The sequence below is a fragment of the Mauremys mutica genome, chromosome 19 (assembly GCF_020497125.1).
Source record: "Mauremys mutica isolate MM-2020 ecotype Southern chromosome 19, ASM2049712v1, whole genome shotgun sequence".
In the NCBI taxonomy this organism is placed as follows: Eukaryota; Metazoa; Chordata; order Testudines; family Geoemydidae; genus Mauremys; species Mauremys mutica.
The window spans coordinates 13,153,001-13,174,057 of record NC_059090.1 but is presented as its reverse complement, the minus strand read 5'-3'; the positions used below and the strand labels follow the sequence as shown (position 1 = coordinate 13,174,057).

The 21,057-nt window shown below is 43.4% G+C and overlaps 1 protein-coding gene across 15 annotated transcripts in view; it reads right to left on the bottom strand.

Moving 5' to 3' along the window:
- Positions 1 to 21,057, bottom strand: part of AUTS2 (activator of transcription and developmental regulator AUTS2) — a 1,197,597-nt gene that overhangs the window by 113,965 nt on the left and 1,062,575 nt on the right. For 13 of the 15 annotated variants that reach the window (XM_044993664.1, XM_044993662.1, XM_044993666.1 and 10 more), the window contains one exon: positions 15,127 to 15,237. The exons of the other annotated variants lie outside the window; for them this stretch is intronic. In XM_044993664.1, coding sequence (XP_044849599.1) covers positions 15,127 to 15,237 — 111 coding nt within the window. The remainder of the gene's footprint in view (positions 1 to 15,126; positions 15,238 to 21,057) is intronic. 15 annotated transcript variants of the gene reach the window in all.

The following is a 21,057-nucleotide window of genomic DNA, read 5'->3' as shown; positions in this document are numbered from 1 at the left end:
GTATGCCCCCAGGGTTCAGAAGGGCCACTGAGTTGGCATCTGAGCTGGTACTTGCCATTGTGGTGGCCACAGTACCAGGGGAACGTTTGGGTTATCCCCGCTGTCTGAGGGTGCCGGCAGCTACGGTGTCGGCTTCTCCGGGACACATATGAGTCAGGGTCCGATTCAGACTCAGATGAGTCCATGCGCGGGGACTATGATGGTGCCATGCCCATTGTTGCTGGGGAGATAGAGACCACTGCCGTGTCATAGCTGACTTGCCCCTGAACTGCACCTCAGTGGCCTCTGAGTTGTTTAGGGCTTTGGACTAGTGCAGTGACACCGTGGTCGGGGGAATCCGGACCTGTCAGAGTTATCAGGCACCGCGCCGCCTCATAAGTCTTGGGTGTAGAAGGGAGGTCCAAATCCCCCACCTGGGTCTCCTCCGCTGGCACCAGACTCAACGGTCCCTCCCGCAGGCCTGGAGTCGACGGTGCCAGCTGTTGAGCTGGAAGGGAGGTGTATTCTTGCACCCGTCTCCCTCCCTTGGGTTCACGTTCCCATGCGCAGGAAGGGGAGCGCCCTCTATCAGTCTTCCTCTGCTTCTTCTTCGGGACAGGAGACTGAGATTGATCCTGCACCACACTCAGCACCGGGGAATGCCGGTGCTGAGGGTCTCTGACCCCAGGATCCTTCCTCAGCACCTCCTGGACCAAAGCTGGCGTGCTGCACACCGTCGCTGAGGAGCCCGGTGCTGTGTCCATGGGGCTTGACTCAGACTGAGGGCAGAGAGCTGCTTCCATTAGTAGTAACTTTAGTCTGTGGTCCCTCTCTCTCCTCGTGTGGGGGAGAAAGCTCCGACAGATCTTGCACCTGTGTGCTTGATGGGCCTCCACCAATCATTTTAGACAAGCTGAGTGCGGGTCACCCTTGGGCATAGGTGTCTGGCAAACCCTACACAGCTTTAATCCCTGGGTGTGAGGCATGCCCCAGGCCCAAGAGAGGGAAACACCCCCTCAGTATCTCAAGTACAAATGTCTAACTAACTACAACAATTTTTTAAACTATCTTTAACTATTTACAGAAAACTACGCTAGAGGATTGCTCGTTGAACACAAGAGACGAAACGCTCTGACGACTGTCACTGACGGTAAGAAGGAACTGGAGATGCAGCAGGTCGGCAGGGACCTATATCCGGTGCCATAAAGGTGCGACTCCTGGGGTCTCCAGACCCAACCTGATGGATGCTCCTATGGGAAAAACCTTCTGGTGAATTGTGCATGCGGCGCGCACACACCTAATTGGAATCGATATGAGCAAGCACTCAAAGAACTTACATTGTTTTGGCAGTTGAGAAAAAGCTCCCCTGGCTTCTTGGCAGAAGAGCTGATAGTTGTACCCAGTCCCTGTGTTAAACCACCCAAACTCAGGTTCTAATACAGGATTTTATTTTAACCCATACAAGCCCTGAAGAAAGAGTTAAATCTGAAAAGCTGCATTTAAGTCATTGTGTTACACCGAGGCCATATGAAGTCAGACCATTGGTACTGTGCTTCTAGTCTTCCTCCAGCAGTGACATAACATCACCTGTTGACTGCATTACTCCTCTAAGGAGAACTAGGTGAGTGAAAGGCACATTTTGATGGATTTTCAGAAGTGTTCCATGTTGGCCTAACTCTACCACCATTTAAGTTAGGGGGAGTTTTACCATTAACTTCAATAAGAACAGAGCTAGGCCAAGACAGAGAGCTTTTGAAAATCCCACCTTTTGACCTTATCTCCCAGTTTCCCTGCTTTTGCGAATTTATGAGACAAGGTGGGTGATGTAATATTTTGTGGTGAGAGAGAGAAGGTTTCGAATTACACAGAGCTCTTCTTCTGGTCAGGGAGAGGTACTGAGAGTCTCACAGCTAAACACAAGATCGAACAGATAGTTTAGGGTAAGTAGTTAGCATCTATTATAAAGGACCATTCAAGGTGAAGTGGTCTGTTAACATTCCTGTAGTCATAGGACAAAAGGGGGGCTTAGTGGGCTACAGATTGTTGTAATGATCCATAAATCCAGGGTCTTTATTACGACCATGATTTTTAGTGTCTAGCAAAGTTATGAATTTAAGCTCATGTTTTGAAAGTGTTGTGCAGGTGTCCTCTGAAGATGAAGACTAATCGCTCAGATATAGAGCAATCGTTTTGTGAAAAAAAGTGTTTACCTACAGGTGATAGGGTGTTTTTCTCTTTTATCGTTTTCCTGTGCGAGTTCATCTAAGAGCATAGTGATTGTCTGGTTTCACCCACATAGTTGTTACTGGGGCATTTAGTGCACTGGATTAGGTACATCATATGTTGTGATAGGCGTGTGTAGGACCTATGGATCTTGAAAGGTGTGTTGTGTGGGGGTGTTGATCACTGTAGCAATGAAGTTATGTCTGCTGGTTCTGCATCTGTTCTGACAGGGTCTGGTGCCACTTTGAGTTGGTGTGTCCTGGTCTGTAGGGAGCTTGCTTCTCATGATGAGGTTGGGGGGTTGTTTGAAGGCCAGAAGAGGGGGTTCAGGAAAGATGTCCTTCAGGATGGGGTCCCCATCAAGTATGGGTTGTAGTTGTTTGAGAATACCTTGTATGGGTTCCAGTGGGGGTTGGTAGGTGACAACTAGGGGTGTACCATCAGAGGGTGTTTTATTTCTGTACTGAAGAAGGGTATCGGGGTAGCCATGTTAGTCTGTATCCACAAAAACAAGAAGGAGTCTGGTGGCACCTTAAAGATAAACAGATTTATTTGGGCATAAGCTTTCGTGGGTAAGAAGGTTCTCTTAGGGTATTTGGCTGGCCCGTTTCATGATGTGATCTACTTTTCTGGTGGAGTGTCCTTGTTTGGTGAATGTAGTTTTGAGTGTTAAGGTTTCTATCCCAGACTTTCTCCTCAGAGAGATTCTGTGGTATCTGAGTGCTTGGCTGTAGACAACAGATTTCTTGGTGTGTTTGGGGTGGTTACTAGATCTATGAAGATAGGTTTGGTGATCTGTGGGTTTCTTGTATATATTGTGGATTTGTGTCAGAAGTTCAACACTGGTCGGACTAGAGGCATGTGAACCAATTCGGATTTAATAGGAATCAACACAAACTGGACGTGGACTCAGAGCATCTTTCAGCTTGGAAAAAAGATTCATCTCCTAACGAAGGACAGTATCTTTCTTAAACTAGGGACCGGGCATGGGCAGCTGTTCAGGTAGGCTGCAAGTGCTGCCACAGCAACTATAACAGCAACTGTAAACACTTGCTACAGGATTTAAGACATAACCTCTTGCCCACTGAAGTCGGTGGGGGATTTCCCTCTGATTGATGTAGACACTGGATGAGGCCCTTAGGCTTTGGCTACACTTACACTTCAAAGCGCTGCCGCGGCAGCGCTTTGAAGCGCTAAGTGTAGTCAAAGCGCCAGCGCTGGGAGAGAGCTCTCCCAGCGCTGTCCGTACTCCACCTCCCTGTGGGGAATAATGGACAGCGCTGGGAGCCGCGCTCCCAGCGCTGGGGCTTTGACTACACTGGCGCTTTGCAGCGCCGCAATTTGCAGCGCTGGAGAGGGTGTGTTTTCACACCCTGCTGCAGCGCTGCAAATTTGTAAGTGTAGCCAAGCCCTTAGTGTTTACTACCATGAGTGGCGCATATGAAGTCAAGGTGGCTGCTTATGGTAATAAATCGTTGAAGGACCGAACCCTAAAGCAAAATAAAAGAAACAGAGATATGTTGTATAACTTATTTGTAAAAATTAGGCGAGAATTTAAGGGGTCTTTATGTGCAGTATCTATCAGTTTCTTATTATTGATTGAACACTACTAGTATGCATGGCATTTTACACAGGTATATACATGCATACACACACGCATAATTACAGTGTGAATCTTAGTATAAGGTTTCCTAGTAAGGCAGTGTCGACATCAGATAAATTTACACCAGTGTAGTTATATCACTGCAAGGCCCCAGTGTAAGCCGCACGGGTGTGGATTATCTTTACCGCAGTACAATGCGTCTACATTAGGAGTATGTCACTGTGTAATGCTGATGTAGGTATATCAGCGCAAATTTCTCTAACGCAGACAGGCCTGATTCTTAAGGCCATGTTAAATAAAATCACATCTATGCTGTGGTTTAGGCCTGTTATAGATGAGTGATTAACCGTGAAACAATGGGTCTGGACAGAGGAAAGATCAATGGGGCTGTAAGTACAGCATCCTGAAAGGCGCCGCTACAAGTTTATAATGTCAAAGAAGGAGCCGTGATGTTACTATTTTTCCATTAAGGACAGTGATAAAAAACTATCCTCACTCTCAGCTCTGGGATTTACAGCATAGGTTTCCAACCTCCAGAGGCTAATTATTTCAAGTCACCCTGTAGTGCACCCTGGGCAATGCTTTATGAAGTTAGCTTCATATGGTTGAGCACCCGTTACTTCATTGGCCTCTTGCTGTCATGATGCAAAGACGGACTACTACTTCATGTAGCAATTTTTAAATAGAAGTGGATGATTTTTCAAGTAATTATTAGCAAAAACGTCAAACAGAAAGGCAGAGGCTGCCTATCCTACTGAGAGAAGCCACTGAGGCAGAAAATATGTGCCAGAGCGGATCGCCTGAGAGCTACACTGAGCTTGCTGTCAGACAATGCATTTTATCAAACTGGAAACATGAAACTTGCCTGCTCATAATACCCTCCTTTAATGAGGTGGCCAGAGCAGCCATGCTCTGCTGTATTCAAATAATAAACACAGTGGCTTTTCAGCAACTGATTTTAAACTCATTTCCTGATCTGAGGAGGGCCAGAGAAACCTAACCCAGTTTAAAAAAAATAAGGGGGGGGGGTGTTTTGGCAACTTTGCCTGCTATCTTCAAAGGAAAAGTTAATGATGTCTAAACAGATAGCAATGATACCATAGTGGGCAAGGGAACTCTTTCCATCTCTCTTTCACAAAGGCCCGGTTCTCAAAAGACACTGTCTCCCTTTCACTGGCAAAAGAGAAAAATCTCTAGACCCTCACACAAGTAACACATGTGACAGGCAGAAATCAGAGCACAACTCCACGCCAAGGAGGAAACGCAACTACAAAGTGGAGCATTGCAAAGAACAACTCATTTACAGAGTGTAGTCCTCCACTTGGACAGAGGCTCCAGTGACACACGACTGATTAAAATGATGTCAGTGAACTGAACACAGACAGGAAGGATGGTCTTTTGAGGCTAAAACACTGGACTAAAACTCAGGAGACTTCGGTTCAAGCCCCAGCTCTGCCACAGACTTTGGTGTCCACAATTCAAGAAAGATGTTGATAAGTTGGAGATGATTCAAGGATGAGAAATCCCACTTTATAGTGACAGACTCAAGGAGCTCAATCTATTTATCTTAAAGAAAAGGTTAAGGAGTGACTTGATTTCAGTCTATAAGTACCTATATGGGAAACGAATATTTAATATTGGGCTCTTCAATCTAACAGAGAAAGGTAGAACGTCAATCCAATGGCTGGAAGTTGAAGCTAAACAAACTCAGAGTCGAAATATAAGTTGTCAATTTTTAACAGTGAGAGTAATTAACTATTGGAACAATTTACCAAGGATAGTGGCGCATTCTTCATCACTGACCATTTGTTCTTCTAAAAGGTTTGCTCTATAACTTATTGTGAGGAAGTTCTCTGCCCTGTGTTCTATGGGAGGTCAGACCATATAACCCCAAAGGTCCCTTCTGGCCTTGGAATCTATGAATGTTGAGCAAGTCACTCGACCCCTGTGAGCCTCAGTTTCTCTGCTGTAAAATGGAGTTAATAACAACCCCTTTCTCCCACACTTTGTGTTTGGGGCCGGGACTACCTTTTTCTTAGTCTCTGTATAACATCCAGCACAAGGAGGCTTCGATTTTGGTACAAATAAATGATAATAAGTAATAATAGCACCCCAATTGGACAGCCACCAAACTTTGGCACAGCTAAACTTTTTGCGGTGAGCTGAGCTGTGCTGTTATGTCTGTCACAGGATCAATTAAAAACCCAAGGTGTGAACACACCCAATCTTTGGGAAAATTCAGGTATAAGACAGGCCCCGTGGGAAAAAAAAACAAGCTAAGCAGCTATAGGCATGAAGATAAAACAAAACACGTATAATGCTTTGAAATAAGCTATCTGAAATAGAAACAAAAAACAAACTCAAGTTTAATGGTGACAAAGTGTATAGCACAAACTCCCCAAAACCAGGAAAGTCCAAGGTAAATCTAACACTGCACGAATCACCCAGGCAGGGATGCACTGCAGTCTGCTCAGACTGGGTGGCTTAATACCTGTTTATCAGCAGAAATATCTGAGCAGAGAGAAGAAACATGCCATACAGCTGCTCGGCTCATTAAGAGCACCCTCTTTGAAGCACCTTCCAATTTTAGCAGTTGAAATGCTATACAGGGTTTAATGTTGTAAACAGAAAGTGAAGTCAGCCCTTTTATGATCTTCCTGTCCATGGTACTGTGAAGGGAATCTCCTTGTCATTTAACCCTCTTCGCCAAGACCTTATCTACACCCACAAATAGCACCAGGTTATATTTGGTATTTAAGTAAATGGAAATAGAAGACTGTGTGGAGACTGATTTTGTTTTAAGAATGGTTTATTTTGATTACGCTTAAAGCTGTTCCTATTTGACCTAAATAAGGCACTCAAAGTGAAATATGAGTGTCCATATGTGAAGGTGCATCAAAATAACTAAAACTGGTTTAAAATCATACCCTGAGTTAGCGCTAAATTAGCTCCAAGCGGTTCATGTTGCTGGTTCTCACAGTGGCATCAGAGCTTAAATTTCAGCCACAATCTCCGATTTTTCACCTAAAAGATGAGTATGCAGGTATATACACTCGATGCCGCACAGCAGGTGACATTCAGTAGACAGAATGTTCTACCAGTGATGTGGTACATTAATACATTATTATTTATGTGCATTGCAGTAGCACCTAGAGGCCCAGTTATGGACCAGTGTGCCAGGCCCTGTACAAACATAGAACAAGAGGGTCTCTGCCCCATGCTGTTTACACTCTAACACCACTCAGCCTTCTTTTGCACAGATTCTCTCTCACAAACTCTCCCCAAAACCTTTACAGTGTTAAACAATACAAGCGCACAGTTGCAATTAAAAGAATAAGAAGAGCAGAGGGAGTAAAATTAAGACATTTAGGCAAGGAAGGAAAGACACGTCGTCCAATGAAGTTACAAAAATAGTTGGAGAACCAAAGGGCAGAGAACCTTGAAGAGGAAACTGTTGCAACCTTTATTGGTGAGACTGCATGAAAGGCTAGAAAAGGCCAATGCAAGATGAGAGGAGGGGAGCAGAGAGCACGTTCGTGGGCGAATACTTAGAAATGTACCTGTAAAAGATGCATTTCACTTCTGCGTTAGGCTCTTCCCACTGGAACTGAAGACTGTTACTTTGCATTCCTACAATAGCACCTTTCATACCAGCATATCGGTGCACTTTGCAAACAGTACTCAAGAGTCTCAGAAAAACCTCATGCTGTGGAGTAAATTGTATTAAAGACATTTTACAGAAGGACAAGTTAAGGCAGAGGAAGGAATCATGAGGCAGAGCTAGAAACAGAAACCCGGTGTCTGGACTTGCAGTTTCAGGATAGGCTGGGTTCCTCTCTCATACATAATCCTTAAAGTTATTTCTGCCCAATGCCATCACTATAAAAAACACCCTTCTCCTGAGTCCACTTGGTGCTTTGGAAATCTGTGTAATCCATTGAGTTCAGGCATGGATATTAGTGGACTATTCTGTGGGGAGATATAATGGAATCAGGGAAACATGGGAAGGACTTTTTAAAAAAGTATTATTTCTGGAGGCAAGGCTTTGGCTTGTACAGATCCATAAAACCTTTCGAGGTAGTACGGAGAAGCTTAATCTTTGGATGACACCTGACATCTTTGCCAGAATTATGATGTTTGCATCCAGCAGACCTGAAAAGTGAGATGTGCCCTCGACATATGACCTGAGCAAATGTGAAGGCAATTTTATCGCGGGTGTAAATAAAATAAACTCTAACTGACAGGCCTGAGGATGGGAGGGGGAAGTGGAACGGCCCTGTGCTGTCCCCCTTTACTTAAAACCCTTTGGACTTTGCCTTAACCTCACTGCAGACGGCTGCGGATGCAAAGGGGTATATTTGCTTGTAATCTTTCCTTGGAAAGTAATTAGTTTCCATTTAGAGGGATGACAAATTGATCAGGCAGGAATCCACTGAGCTCTGAATTGAAGCTAAACTATGGTGTCTGGGGCTCTGGCAAGTCGGGTTTGTAAGTCTGTCAATGCATTTTACAGTTTCAAAATTCAATCACCCAACAGCAGGCGAGGAAAGACATTGCTCCAAGGAGGGGGGAGGGAGAACCCACCAAAGCCAACACTTCCTCCTGCAAGTTCATTATCGCCTCTCTAAAGCATGACGGTGGTGTGAAATGGGTTAGACGCACGGATGCCTCTGTTAACGGCCAAAGAAAAAAAAAAGTCGCACATCATTAGGAATGGAATAAACGATACCGAGGCACAGAGCAGAAATGATTTGATTAGCAATTTCCAGTTTTGAAAAGACCTGGAAGAGAACCAAATGACTATACAGAAGGTGTGATGGAGTTCTTAATTGCTGTAACTGCACAGGGAGACTCGATGATTTGTGACATATAATACAGCACAGTACGCTAACGCTAATAACTGTTAATTAACTGCAGCAATGATATACTCTCAAAATGCACATACAAGCTACCATAATTTCTAGATTAAAAGCTGCACTGTTAGAAGCCACAGGCAGGGGAAAAAAGAGTGGGGGGAGAGCAGGGTGGGTTTTTTTTTTAAACCTTCTTTGAGCATGGTTCACATCCCACCCAGAGCAAAGCAGCCAGAAAACACTAGGAAAAAAAAATACTCCTGCTGAAATGTGAAACGGTTCCTGAATGAACCTCTCCCCCCAGAGAAGCAGTTATTAATTCTGAAAGACTGTTGTTGCACCAGGCCATCTGGCTGTGCTATAAAGAGTTCAGTAGCTGCTGCTGAGCAAAGATTCCTGTCGGATCCCATTTGCCCCAGCGACACTGTTCACTCGCAAATGTTAAAGCACCGTTTTGAAATTTCTTTCTGGTCCCAGGTCCTGTTTGTGGGGTTTGTTTTTATGTTGTTGTGTTTGTTGCAGGAGTTTGTTGTGCTGTCCCCCGAAAACACAGTTCTGTTGGAGGCCTTCTGTGAGCCTGGAGACATCAGTCTCTTCTTAGTGATGCCAAGAAGCTAACGTTACTCGTACTCCTAATAGCAATGCAGTACATTAGACTGGAAGGCAGCGCTTCGCAAAAGCTGCTGGACTGACAGCCCTGGAGACTGAAGGCCTCTATTTATCCATCCAGCAGGCAGAGCACAGAAACATCCTCACATTGCCCCCTGCCAATATGGCTAGGCTGGGCTCATGTGACGCTGATCAGCTGTCTGGAAATTGCTAAAAGATTTTCTCTTTGAGATCAATAGGACTTAGGAGGAATGTAAGATAGGTTCAGGAGAGAAAATTATTAATGTAGCGTTTCTGACCAGCACTAAAATACTTTTGGCCTGTTTCCCCTCCAAATTTCTTTCAGATGTAACAGATCTTTAGAAAGTCTCTTTAAATATTACAGTAAAAGAAAACCAAACCAAACACCTCAATTACCCTGGGGGTGGGAAAGCTAACAGGCTTAGTGCTTCTATTGGTGCATCCATTGCAATGTACTCCATCTGCAGCTCTCCCAACGGACAAGTTAAGCCAGGTGGTCCACATCTTTGAAGGTATTGCTCTCTGTTTCACATTAGGACAAGTTCAAATCTGCGCCCTATGGTAAATATACTGGAAGAATGGAAAAAACACACAAATTTGGGTTCCAGTGTCAGTGTTCACTGGTTTGAGCTGAGCTACAGGTTACAGAAGAGATAAGGAACATGCACAGTACAAAGGAAAGAAGAGAAACATAAAAATAGCCTCAGTGGTGTCTATGCCCTCTTCAGTCTCATATATTGAGAGTATGTGTGAATGGTCCATCAACACACAGAGATTACCCATCTCCATAGCATCCACGTGCCACTGGCCATGAAATATATCAGTGGTAGACTTCTCTATCAGTCTAATAACTGCAAGCCAATGAAATGTAGGCAATCCTGTAAGACGCAGGGGCTTAAGGGTATTTGTAGTCAGGGCTCACTTTTAGTGAAGAGCACACTGGTCTTTTTTTTTTTCTTTTTTCTTTAAGTATTATTGCTCCAATTAGTGTTGTCAACCCCAGAAGCTAATTCTCTCAACACACTAGCATTGGCTGTATGTGTACAATGGAAGGAAAGAAGAACAGATCTCCTTTTTATCTTGATATCAGAGCTACAGTAAATAGTACCAGTAAACAAAAAAATAGTGTTTATATTTCATAGAATCATAGGCATGAAAGGAAAACATGGCCTGCTAGGTCCATATACCTTCTCTGCCTTCAGGGCCAGTAGTGGATTATTCCCTGTAACATGTTCTCCAGTGCTCTGGCCAAATGTAAATAACTCACAGGATGGCTTTTCTACCACTTCCCTTGGTATGACATTTCTCCCCCTTATTTCGTCTCTGTCTCTTCCTACTGCTCCTAGTGATCATATCACACCAAGTTTTGCTCCCATGACTACCCTCTCTAAATAATATTTTCCTTACACACTAACAAGTACTTTTAACAGACAGATTTAAATCTGACATGAATGCTATGTATAAAGCTCCATACGCTAGATATATACTTAATAACCCCCCAGGGACAAAAATGCTTCTGTAACCACTAAAATGCATCCTTTGGGGATAAGTCAGCCTTGAGTAAAAGATTCTTAAAGACATTTTGTATGACAGTATCACTCCCTTTGAAAGTCTCAGGTGCCATTATCAAGAGGAGGAGGAGGAGGAGGACTGTAATGCACTTTAAAAAATCAAGAATAATTAGCCTCGTGTATTACTGTTTTGCCATAAGATCTAAGTGATAAGTCATCCAAATTGCATGATTCTGAGTAATCACAAATGCTATTCTTAAAAAGAAGAGACGAAGTAAAACTGCGCATTCCACAGTTGTGTTGTGCTGTGCTAAATTAATGAAAGAAACCCCAAACATTTATGATCCCAATATGTGATTAAAAATATGGAGTCAGAAAGAGAACTGACAAAGGGCTTGATTCTGCTCTCAATTATATTGGTGTAAATCTGAAGTAATTCTCCTCATGCCAATGGCATTACTACAGATCAACACCATTTCAACATTCCCTCTCATAGGTCCCTCATTTTAGTTCCAAAGTTACCTAGGTTCCACACAAATTGTCTGTCCCCTCAGCAATTTTATTGCTGAAAATTATTCACACACAGAATAAAAAATTATGAAGCTGAGGTTATAGAGTTATTCACATTAAAGGAAGGAGTCCCATAGCATTTTAAGTATCAATAAGTTGTTCATTTGCCTCCTTTTGGATCTGTATCACGCCTTAGGTTCCAAACATGGGCTTTGATACACTGAGCGAGACAAATATAGAGGAAGATCGTCAAAGGCATAAAGGGGAGTTAGGCACCCAACCTACAGTCAATGGGAGTTGGGTGTCTAACTTGCATTTTTGCCTTTGAAAATCTCTCCCACAACTCAGAACAGATTTACACTCACAGGATGAAACTCATCCCTGTGCAGAAGGCCAACAAAAGGTCTCATGCTTAAGTCCCATTTAAGCCGTATTTTGAAGTCTGAAGTGGTACTCAACTGATGTATAGATCTCATGCTGGCCATTTGCACAGGGTGAACTTCACTCACGATATTCCAATTGGAACGCCTTTGTGCATGTCACATGAAAATGCCTCCCGGTCACAGCAGCGCGTTCTGTGCTAGCTGTACGAAATGTACTAGCTTCCTCATCAACTACAATTAAGCTGTTTTTTTCCCCTCCAGATGAAAGCAAATATTTTATATTAAGATTTGTATCAGCCAGAAGCACCCAAAATAAAAGCAAGAGAAATATTTGAGGGTTGTGGTGATTGGGGTATGCATGGAAAATTAATGCTTTGACATACATAATGTGCTTAATCTTTTGCGGCAACTTTTTTACATTTGTAAGAGTTATGGATTTTAAAAGTCACAGCTAAGATTGCTTAATGAGCATTCACCACCCTGGCAGTGGAAGCAGGGCTGATGTGGTTTAGTCAGCTGTTAGCTTTATTGCCTCTCTTCTGTACTAAAAGTGACAAGTTGAACACATTATAGAGAGCTCAGATGTGTTATGTAGATGAAGCCTGCAGCAATATCTGCCTGCTCTCTATTATTTATGATGTCTATATAATACAATGGACTGAGATTTAAGCCATTGTGATGCAGTTTGTTTTCCAGGGTTCTAAAGTACAGCACATTTTACAGAGAATTGCATCTCTGTTACATATTAATCAAATCCATCTTACATGCAGCTCTTACACTGTAAACTAAAGGGAAAGAAAGATTAAAGCGCTTGGCTTTTCCTCAGCTGTCAAGGACTGGCAATAAAATAATAATAAGGGCTTCTAAATAATGTGTATGTGACAGGCCTTTGCTCAGTTGTACAGTCCTTTATGGAGGTTAACTACAAAATAAGTTCCAGTGAGTGATTGGAAACAGGCGTGTGTGCAAGACCGTAATGCCAACCCCTGCATAATTCTTTGCAAAGTTCATTTGCAGAATTTCTCCCAACTTGATAAGGTAGAGTTGTTGCCGCTCCAATCATTCCGCAGCGGCATGCAGTCATCAGTGCCTCCTGCCCAAGTTTACAAATCCCTGTCCTTTTGAACTCACCTTCAGCTGTGGCCCATTAACGCAGAAAGCTAAACTCCAGTCACAAAAATCAGGCTCCCGCCCATTCTGGAAGTCATGGGAAAGTTATTTTATTATTGAATATATAAAACTCTGTAGAGGTCTGTGGTTTCGGATTTTTCTTTTTCATCATTATTTGGGTTTTGAAGATCAAGATGTGGAATTTTTAACAAAAGCCTGACAAGACTGGAAGTTTTTAAGATGGTATGAATTGCGGCATTTATTGGATTGGTTTCCCCCACACCAGATTGTTCTGCCAGGCCGCCTTTTAAAAGTTCATAAGTTTGCTCTGCCTTATTATCCCCACAACAGTTGGGCTCAACATGCCATGGCTTGCAGGTGGTCTGCCTGCTTCTCATCATGTTATTTAGATGCTATTTTAGTGTGTTAAATGCACGGAAGAGAAGCAGCCAAGGGACCTGAAAAGGAGCCATTGGGGCCATCACAATTTGCTGTGCTGGTGAACCACTGTCAGAGTGCAGGACGGAGAATCAGAAGGCATGCATGGGTTTTATTCCATGCTATGCCAATGACCTTCTGTGTAACCTTAGGCAAGTCACATCACCTCTCTGTATCTCCATCTCCAAACGGATCCACTCTTTACTTAACACTTTGAAATCCAGAGATGAAAAGTGCTACATAAGCAGTAAGTACTGCTGTTATTATGAACTACGTAATAACTGAAAGAAAATAGAAGGCAATATGTTAAGTATATTTTTTTTAAAAGGAAATATTGCTTTGCACATTGCACAGCTAAGCTAACCTGCAGGATCCACTTGGGAGAGTCATCACTGGGTTATCTTAGGGTGCTGCAAAATTCAGATCTGGATTCTGAACACCTCAAAGTTCAGTGGCCTTCAGAGCTGGTGCTTTGCTTGAGTCAATTATAAAGATGAGGCCATTTGAAAAAAATATATGTATCCACATCTTGGTTTGTGTATTAATATCCCCAAACTTTAATGATATTTGGACCAGGTTCAACTCTAAATCAAACAGTGTGGGAGGATTTTTAAAATGTTTGATAATTTTAGGACAGAGAACATCTGTATTGTAGTTATGCACCTTAAGATCATGGAAAAGGCAAATAAATGCCAACCTTCAGGGCATAAGATGACCACTGCAGGAAGAAATCCTGCCCTATATACCTAGAGCATAGTACAATTGTCTCAGGTGCAGTATTCCCCCACATTCTTCTGAAACATCACGTTTTGGCTCAATGATGTAATGCAATATGGCAACTACTGTTTGCTCTCAAGAACAACTTCCATATAATGCTGTGGTGGATTTTCTGAGGGTCATGGCGGTATTTTGAGACTGTAGTCATGAGAAGATACTGCTTTCCAACATCTCCGGTATCTCTTCTAGCATACCTAGTCTCATTTACTCAGAGAATCCTAAGTACTTTCGTTTTTTATTTCACAGCATATTTATATGCAGTTATATCCATGTTTGACGGCTGGGACTCCTCAGGAGTTTGCAAGTATTACAGCTACTTCAGTGTTATCAGTCTGGGGTTTTTGATTTTATATTTCTTTTATCTCTTAGTATGTGGGAAAAAAACCCAAGTTTAAACTAACTCCTTCTCCTGTGTCTCCTACTGCATCTGGTCTTGCTTCATCTCACTTAAACCCATTTTCTGCCAGTGTAATGCCAACTATTGGCTTCAATGGACTCACTCCAGCACTACACTGGTTGTAAAGGAAAGAAGAATTGGGCCTATTTCAGAGTAAGAATTTTCTTTATAATTATGGGTTATATAGCATTGGGCACAAAGGAAGCACTGAGTAAATAACTGATGATAATGAATGAAAAGAATCCTGACTCTTTGGGCCTGCCTTGTCCACGGCGTAGTCATTTAAGCTTTGGCAAAATGAGTACAAAACAGATCCTTAAAGGATTTTCATGCAACTGATGGTAATTCTAGACTAGTGCCTCACCAGCTTGCCAATTCTCATGACATTTGCTATTTGTTTTTTTCCTTTGTTTGTTTGTTTTAAAGTGTCCAGGCTCTTGGATTCACAGAGTTAGGTGAAAATCTCAACTTTTTGTTGAAAAATTTAAAAATTTTATGGAAAAAAGTTTGAAAACATGAACCCTAAAGGCTCAAAACCCAAAAGGCAAATAAAAAGAGCCCCAAATGAATTATTTGTAAAGAATCCTGATATGTAAGCAAATCTCATGATTTTTGACTTCCTAAGGGTTGGCAATACTCAGCTCATTTCTTCAATTGCTGAGCACTGTCTTAAAACTTCTCCACCACCTGATCTATCTTTGACCATCCTCACCAGTATCCACGTAGGGAAAAGAAGCCTGTTTTGAAGAGCTGTTGCCAAGAAGAACCTCCTTGCTTTTATTTCCGATGAATGCGGAGAGGTAGGGAACAGAGTGAGCCATATCTGAAATAGATGAAGACTGATTTTACTTTGAAGGAGATTATGTTCCTTCCACTGTGGCAGCTTTTAAAACCATCTCCTGTAGCTTCCTGGCACCCAGCCCAGTGTCACAGGGAGACATTCTCCAAGTCCAGAGATGGTATCTGAGGGACAGTCATTCTTATCTCCACATAAACCACACTTTAAAACAAAGAGAGAGAGAGAGACCAAGCCGTTTGTAGTAGTGGGGTAGTTTCTTTCTCTCCACTCTACCTGGAAAGTGGTCAAAATGCCACCCAAAGCTCTGAGACTTCACTTCTCAGGCTTTGGGAAATGAACTGGGAAAATGTGAGCTCCAGCCTCCCGTGGTTTGTATGTCTGCATCAGGAGAAGCCTAGAGAATATGAAGGCAGACCCTCCAATTCTTTCCTTTACCTTGTCTTGAAAAGCAAATACACTGCTCCATTCAGTAGGGGATTACCACGGGGGTTGGAAAACTCTGGGGCCTTGCTTAAAACCCTCACATTCATAGGCAGCAGTGTGAAGAGACTGCAGCACAGGCTGCTGGGAACAGAGTTGTAAGTCACTGTGCAGGTTTGCTGAAGGAGCCTGGGAGCAGCTGCATCCCTTTACTCCCTTAATAACATATCGATATGAGCACATGTGTTTTCCCATTGAAGCGGCTCACAGAATAAACGTGCATCCCATCCAAAGAGAGATTACTATGGCAGCAGATGTATGCTCTACTGCAAACAATAAACGGATGGGGCCCTAATCCGATACAACACAATTTAGTTTCATATTAAACCCTTCATAGAAAGTATCACAAAACGCTTTACAGCAATAGGAGGTGGGAGTCCTGCTCAACGCCTAAAGCACTAGGAAGTTTGGACTCCCGGGTTCTTTTCCTAACCCTGCCTCGGACAACGTGGGCAACTCACTTACGCACACGGTGCCTCAGCCTATCCAAATGGAACATGAGAATGCACCCAGCCTCACAGGGAGATGCGAGTCTTAATTCCTGGTTGTAAAGTGCTTTGAGATACCCAGATAGATGCTATGTGCTATTAATGCAAAGAGAGAACGCTTTACTGCACAAAGCCGGGGTCAGTAACTCCCATGCAGGGCCAGTGACGTACAGAAACAAAACGAGCTCAAATAAACCACCAACGATAAAAATCCAAATTCATGCAGGCTCGTTATGACAAGGCAAGAATGGAAGGAAAGCTGGAGTAGCGGGGGAAGGGATAGTAGCTTGGCATTTAGTGCGGGATGCAGGCAAAGGCAAACCAGAAGGTTTTGAAGGAAGATCTGAAGCAAGGATGTGACTCAGGAGGAGATGAGGGAGAGAGTTAAATGGGCCAGCACAAGTGAAAAAAGCAACCCCCGGCTGTGGAGAGTTCTGAGGCGAGGACAAAGAGGAGGCCAAGATTGGAGGAGCAGCATGAGCAGGCAGGGGCACCAGCGGGTGAGGAGGTCACAGAGGTGGGGTGGAGCAGTGCTGAAAACCAGGAGGGCAAGTTGGTATTTTTATTTGAAGTTGTATAGGAAATGGCAAGTGGACCTAATTGGAAACAGCGGGGCTTCCCCTTGCATGTCTTTATCCTTTGATTTAAATCTTAGTTGAGAAACAGCACAAGGCATTAAAACAAACACACACACATACACACTCATAAACAAACTAAGCTTAGCACAGTGCAATCCCCACCTTGCTTGAGCCTCCTCTAAACAGTCAACAGCCCAATGATATCTCTGGTGCTGATTATTCAAGGGCCATTATGATATCAGTGAATGACTGATTGCATTTAATTCAAGTACATCATATATTTGGAATTCAGTTTATCCTGGCTATTCTGAGCTCCCACACATAACAGATCATTTAAAACCAGTGCAGGTCACATCCTGAGTTGTGGCACTAACCATATAATTTCCTAGTCTCCTAGGGGCATTAAATCCTGCAACTGCTGACCTGCCAGCAGGAGAGATGACCTCACATTTGTCCTGCTTATCTTTGGCTAATAACCATTAGGGACAATGGCAAGGGCTCACACCTGCTGCCCAGTACCAGTGCAGATCGGTCCCAGCAGGAGGCAAAAGCTGAAAATCTCCTCCCCCTTTTCATTACAGGCTTTTGTCACTCACGCACCCACACAAAGCTACTCGGGTGGGGATTCTAAGAGAATTAAGCGTAAGTGACAAAGTGTGTCCTACCCCCCAGCAAGTTAGCAAACACTGCTGAGGGGTTTACACAGTGTTGTCAAGCATCAATAACTAGCAATGCAATGGTTAATACGGAGTCTGTGTGGGCAATGGTCACGTTAGGGAAGAAAACTACCAGAGCCTCACCCGGGATTGTGATTGGGGTGTGCTATAGACCGCCAGGATCTAGCTTGGAGACGGATAGAGAGCTCTTTAATGTTTTTAAGGAGGTAAACACTAATAGGAACTGCTTGATCATGGGAGACTTTAACTTCCCAGATATAGATTGGGAAACAAATGCTAGTAATAACAATAGGGCTCAGCTTTTCCTAGACGTGATAGCTGATGAATTCCTACATCAAGTGGTTGCTGAACCGACGAGGGGGGATGCCATTTTAGATCTGATTTTGGTGAGTAGTGAGGACCTTGTTGAGGAAATAGTAGTAGGGGACAACCTTGGCTCGAGTGATCACGAGCTAATTCGTTTCAAAATTAATGAGAGGATAATTAATATTGCATCTGAGACTAGGGTTTACGATTTCAAAAGGGCTAACTTTACTAAATTAAGACGACTAGTTAGGGAAGTGGACTGGACCAACATATTTAGGAATCTAAAGGTAGATGACGCCTGGGGTTACTTCAGGTTGAAATTGCAGGAGTTGTCAGAGGCATGTATCCCGAGAAAGGGAAAACGGCTCGTAGGTAGCAGTTTTAGACCGAGCTGGATGACCAAGCGTCTTAGAGGGGTCATTAAGAAAAAACAGAAAGCGTACCGGGAGTGGAAAATGGGATGGATCAGCAAAGAAACCTACCTTATTGAGGTCAGAGGGTGTAGGGATGCAGTGAGAAAGGCAAAGCGACGGGTGGAGATGGACTTAGCGAAGGGGATTAAAACCAATAGCAAAAGGTTTTTTAGCCATATAAATAGGAAGAAAACCAAGAAGGAAGAAGTGGGACCGCTTAAAACTTTAAACGGAGTGGAGATTAGGGATAATCTTGGAATGGCACAATATCTGAATGAATATTTTGCCACGGTCTTTAATGAGGCTAATGAAGGGCTAAGGAATAGTGATAGAGGGACCGATGGGAATGAAGATATGGGGGTAGACATTACGGTATCTGAGGTGGAGGCCAAACTTGAACAGCTTAACGGAAGTAAATCGGGGGGCCCGGATAATCTTCATCCTAGAATATTAAGGGAATTGGCGAGTGATATTGCTAGCCCGTTAGCGATGATTTTTAATAAATCTCTAAATTCGGGGATAGTACCGTTGGACTGGAGATTAGCTAATGTAGTTCCTATATTCAAGAAGGGGAAAAAAAGTGACCCGGGTAACTACAGGCCTGTTAGTTTAACATCTGTAGTATGCAAAGTAATGGAAAAAATTTTGAAAGAGAGAGTGGTTAAGGAGCAGGAGGCCGATGACAACTGGGATAGATTACAGCATGGATTTACGAAAGGTAGATCGTGCCAAACCAATCTGATCTCCTTCTTTGAGAAAGTAACAGATTTTTTAGACAAGGGAAATGCGGTGGATCTAATATATCTGGATTTCAGTAAGGCGTTTGATACGGTACCGCATGAGGAATTATTGGTTAAATTGGAAAAGATGGGGATCGAAATGAAAATCCAGAGGTGGATAAGGAGTTGGTTAAAGGGGAGACTGCAGAGGGTAGTACTGAAAGGGGAACTGTCGGGTTGGAGGGGGGTTACCAGTGGAGTTCCTCAAGGTTCGGTTTTGGGTCCTATTTTATTCAATCTATTTATTGCTGACCTGGGAACCAAGAGTAGGAGTGGGCTGATAAAGTTTGCGGACGACACCAAGTTGGGAGGTATTGCCAATTCGGAGAAGGATCGGGATATCCTCCAGGGAGATTTGGATGACCTTGTAAACTGGAGTATTAGTAACAGGATGAAATTCAATAGTGAGAAGTGTAAGGTTATGCATTTAGGGATGACTAACGAGAATTTTAGTTATAAGCTAGGGACGCACCAGTTGGAAGTAACGGAGGAGGAGAAGGACCTGGGAGTCCTGGTTGATCGTAGGATGACTATGAGTAGGCAATGTGATGTGGCCGTTAAAAAAGCTAATGCGGTCTTGGGTTGCATTAGGCGGGGTATTTCTAGTAGGGATAAGGAAGTGCTAGTCCCGTTATATAAGGCGTTGGTGAGACCTCATTTGGAGTATTGTGTGCAGTTTTGGTCTCCCATGTTTAAGAAGGATGAGTTAAAACTGGAACGGGTACAAAGAAGGGCCACTAGAATGATCCGAGGAATGGAAGGCCTGTCGTATGACAGGAGACTTGAGGAGCTCGGTTTGTTTTCCTTAACCAAAAGAAGGATAAGGGGAGATATGATTGCACTCTTTAAATATATCAGAGGGATAAATACCAGGGAAGGAGAGGAATTATTTCAGCTCAGTGCTAATGTAGACACAAGGACAAACGGATATAAATTGTCAGTCAGGAAATTTAGGCTTGAAATTAGACGAAGGTTTCTAACCATCAGGGGAGTGCAATACTGGAACAGCCTACCGAGGGAAACAGTAGGGGCGAAGGACCTCCATGACTTTAAGATTAAGCTAGATAAGTTTATGGAGGAGATGGTATAATAGGATAACGGGCTTAGTCAATAGGTCAATTGAGTGCCAAACTGGTACTTAATTGGGTCAAATTGGGTCAATAATATGATATTCTTAACCTCTTTCAGAGGGTATGGCTGGAGAGTCTTGCCCGCATGCTCGGGGTTCAGCTGACCGCCATATTTGGGGTCGGGAAGGAATTTTCCTCCAGGGCAGATTGGCAGTGTCCCTGGAGGTTTTTCGCCTTCCTCCGAAGCATGGGGCAGGGGTCGCTTGCTAAAAGAGTGGGTAGATCGGCTAATGTGGCCTGCATCTTGCAGGAGGTCAGACTAGATGATCATAATGGTCCCTTCTGATCTTGAATTCTATGATTCTATGATTCTATGAATATTGATTAAAAGACATTCAGATCACTTTGCCCCTAGAAGGTGTGCAGACGCTAAAATACACAAGAGACATCCCCAGCAAGGTTATTTATACCCCCACAACAGATCTTTACAATAGCAATTGCAAGCTCTGTGCCTGTAAAGGGTATGATCTAGCAGGAGCCCTAAAGTCCACACCTTAGATCTGGGTCTGGGGAATTTCTCAGAGGTCACCTCGGAGGTCACCCTTAAAAACCTCCCACTGGTGCCGGCGCTAATGTAGGTTGGCCGCTTCTACCACCGAGTGGAGCTGCAATGGGGAGAGGTTTTAAGGAAACGGCTAGTGCAGACAAGGCTTTGAGGTCAGAACCACCAGAATGATCTATCTATGGCACTTTCAAAATGCACTGGAATATAAACTCTTTGGGGGCAGGAGCCTTATCTTAATACCATTAAGGCTGTTTAAATAAGCTGTCAGTGACACAGTACCTCTGGCAGATAATGCATTGTAATGGAGATTCTAGCCCTCTGCACCACAGCTCCTGAAACTCAGCTGTTCTCCAAATCAACCTTAGTAGTACTTGTTTGTAAACCCCCTAGCACACTGCTGGTGCTAAACAGGTGATAAATACATCACTAATAATAACAACTATTCATTCTACAGACAAATCACTCCCTGTTTCTGCAAGACCACCAAT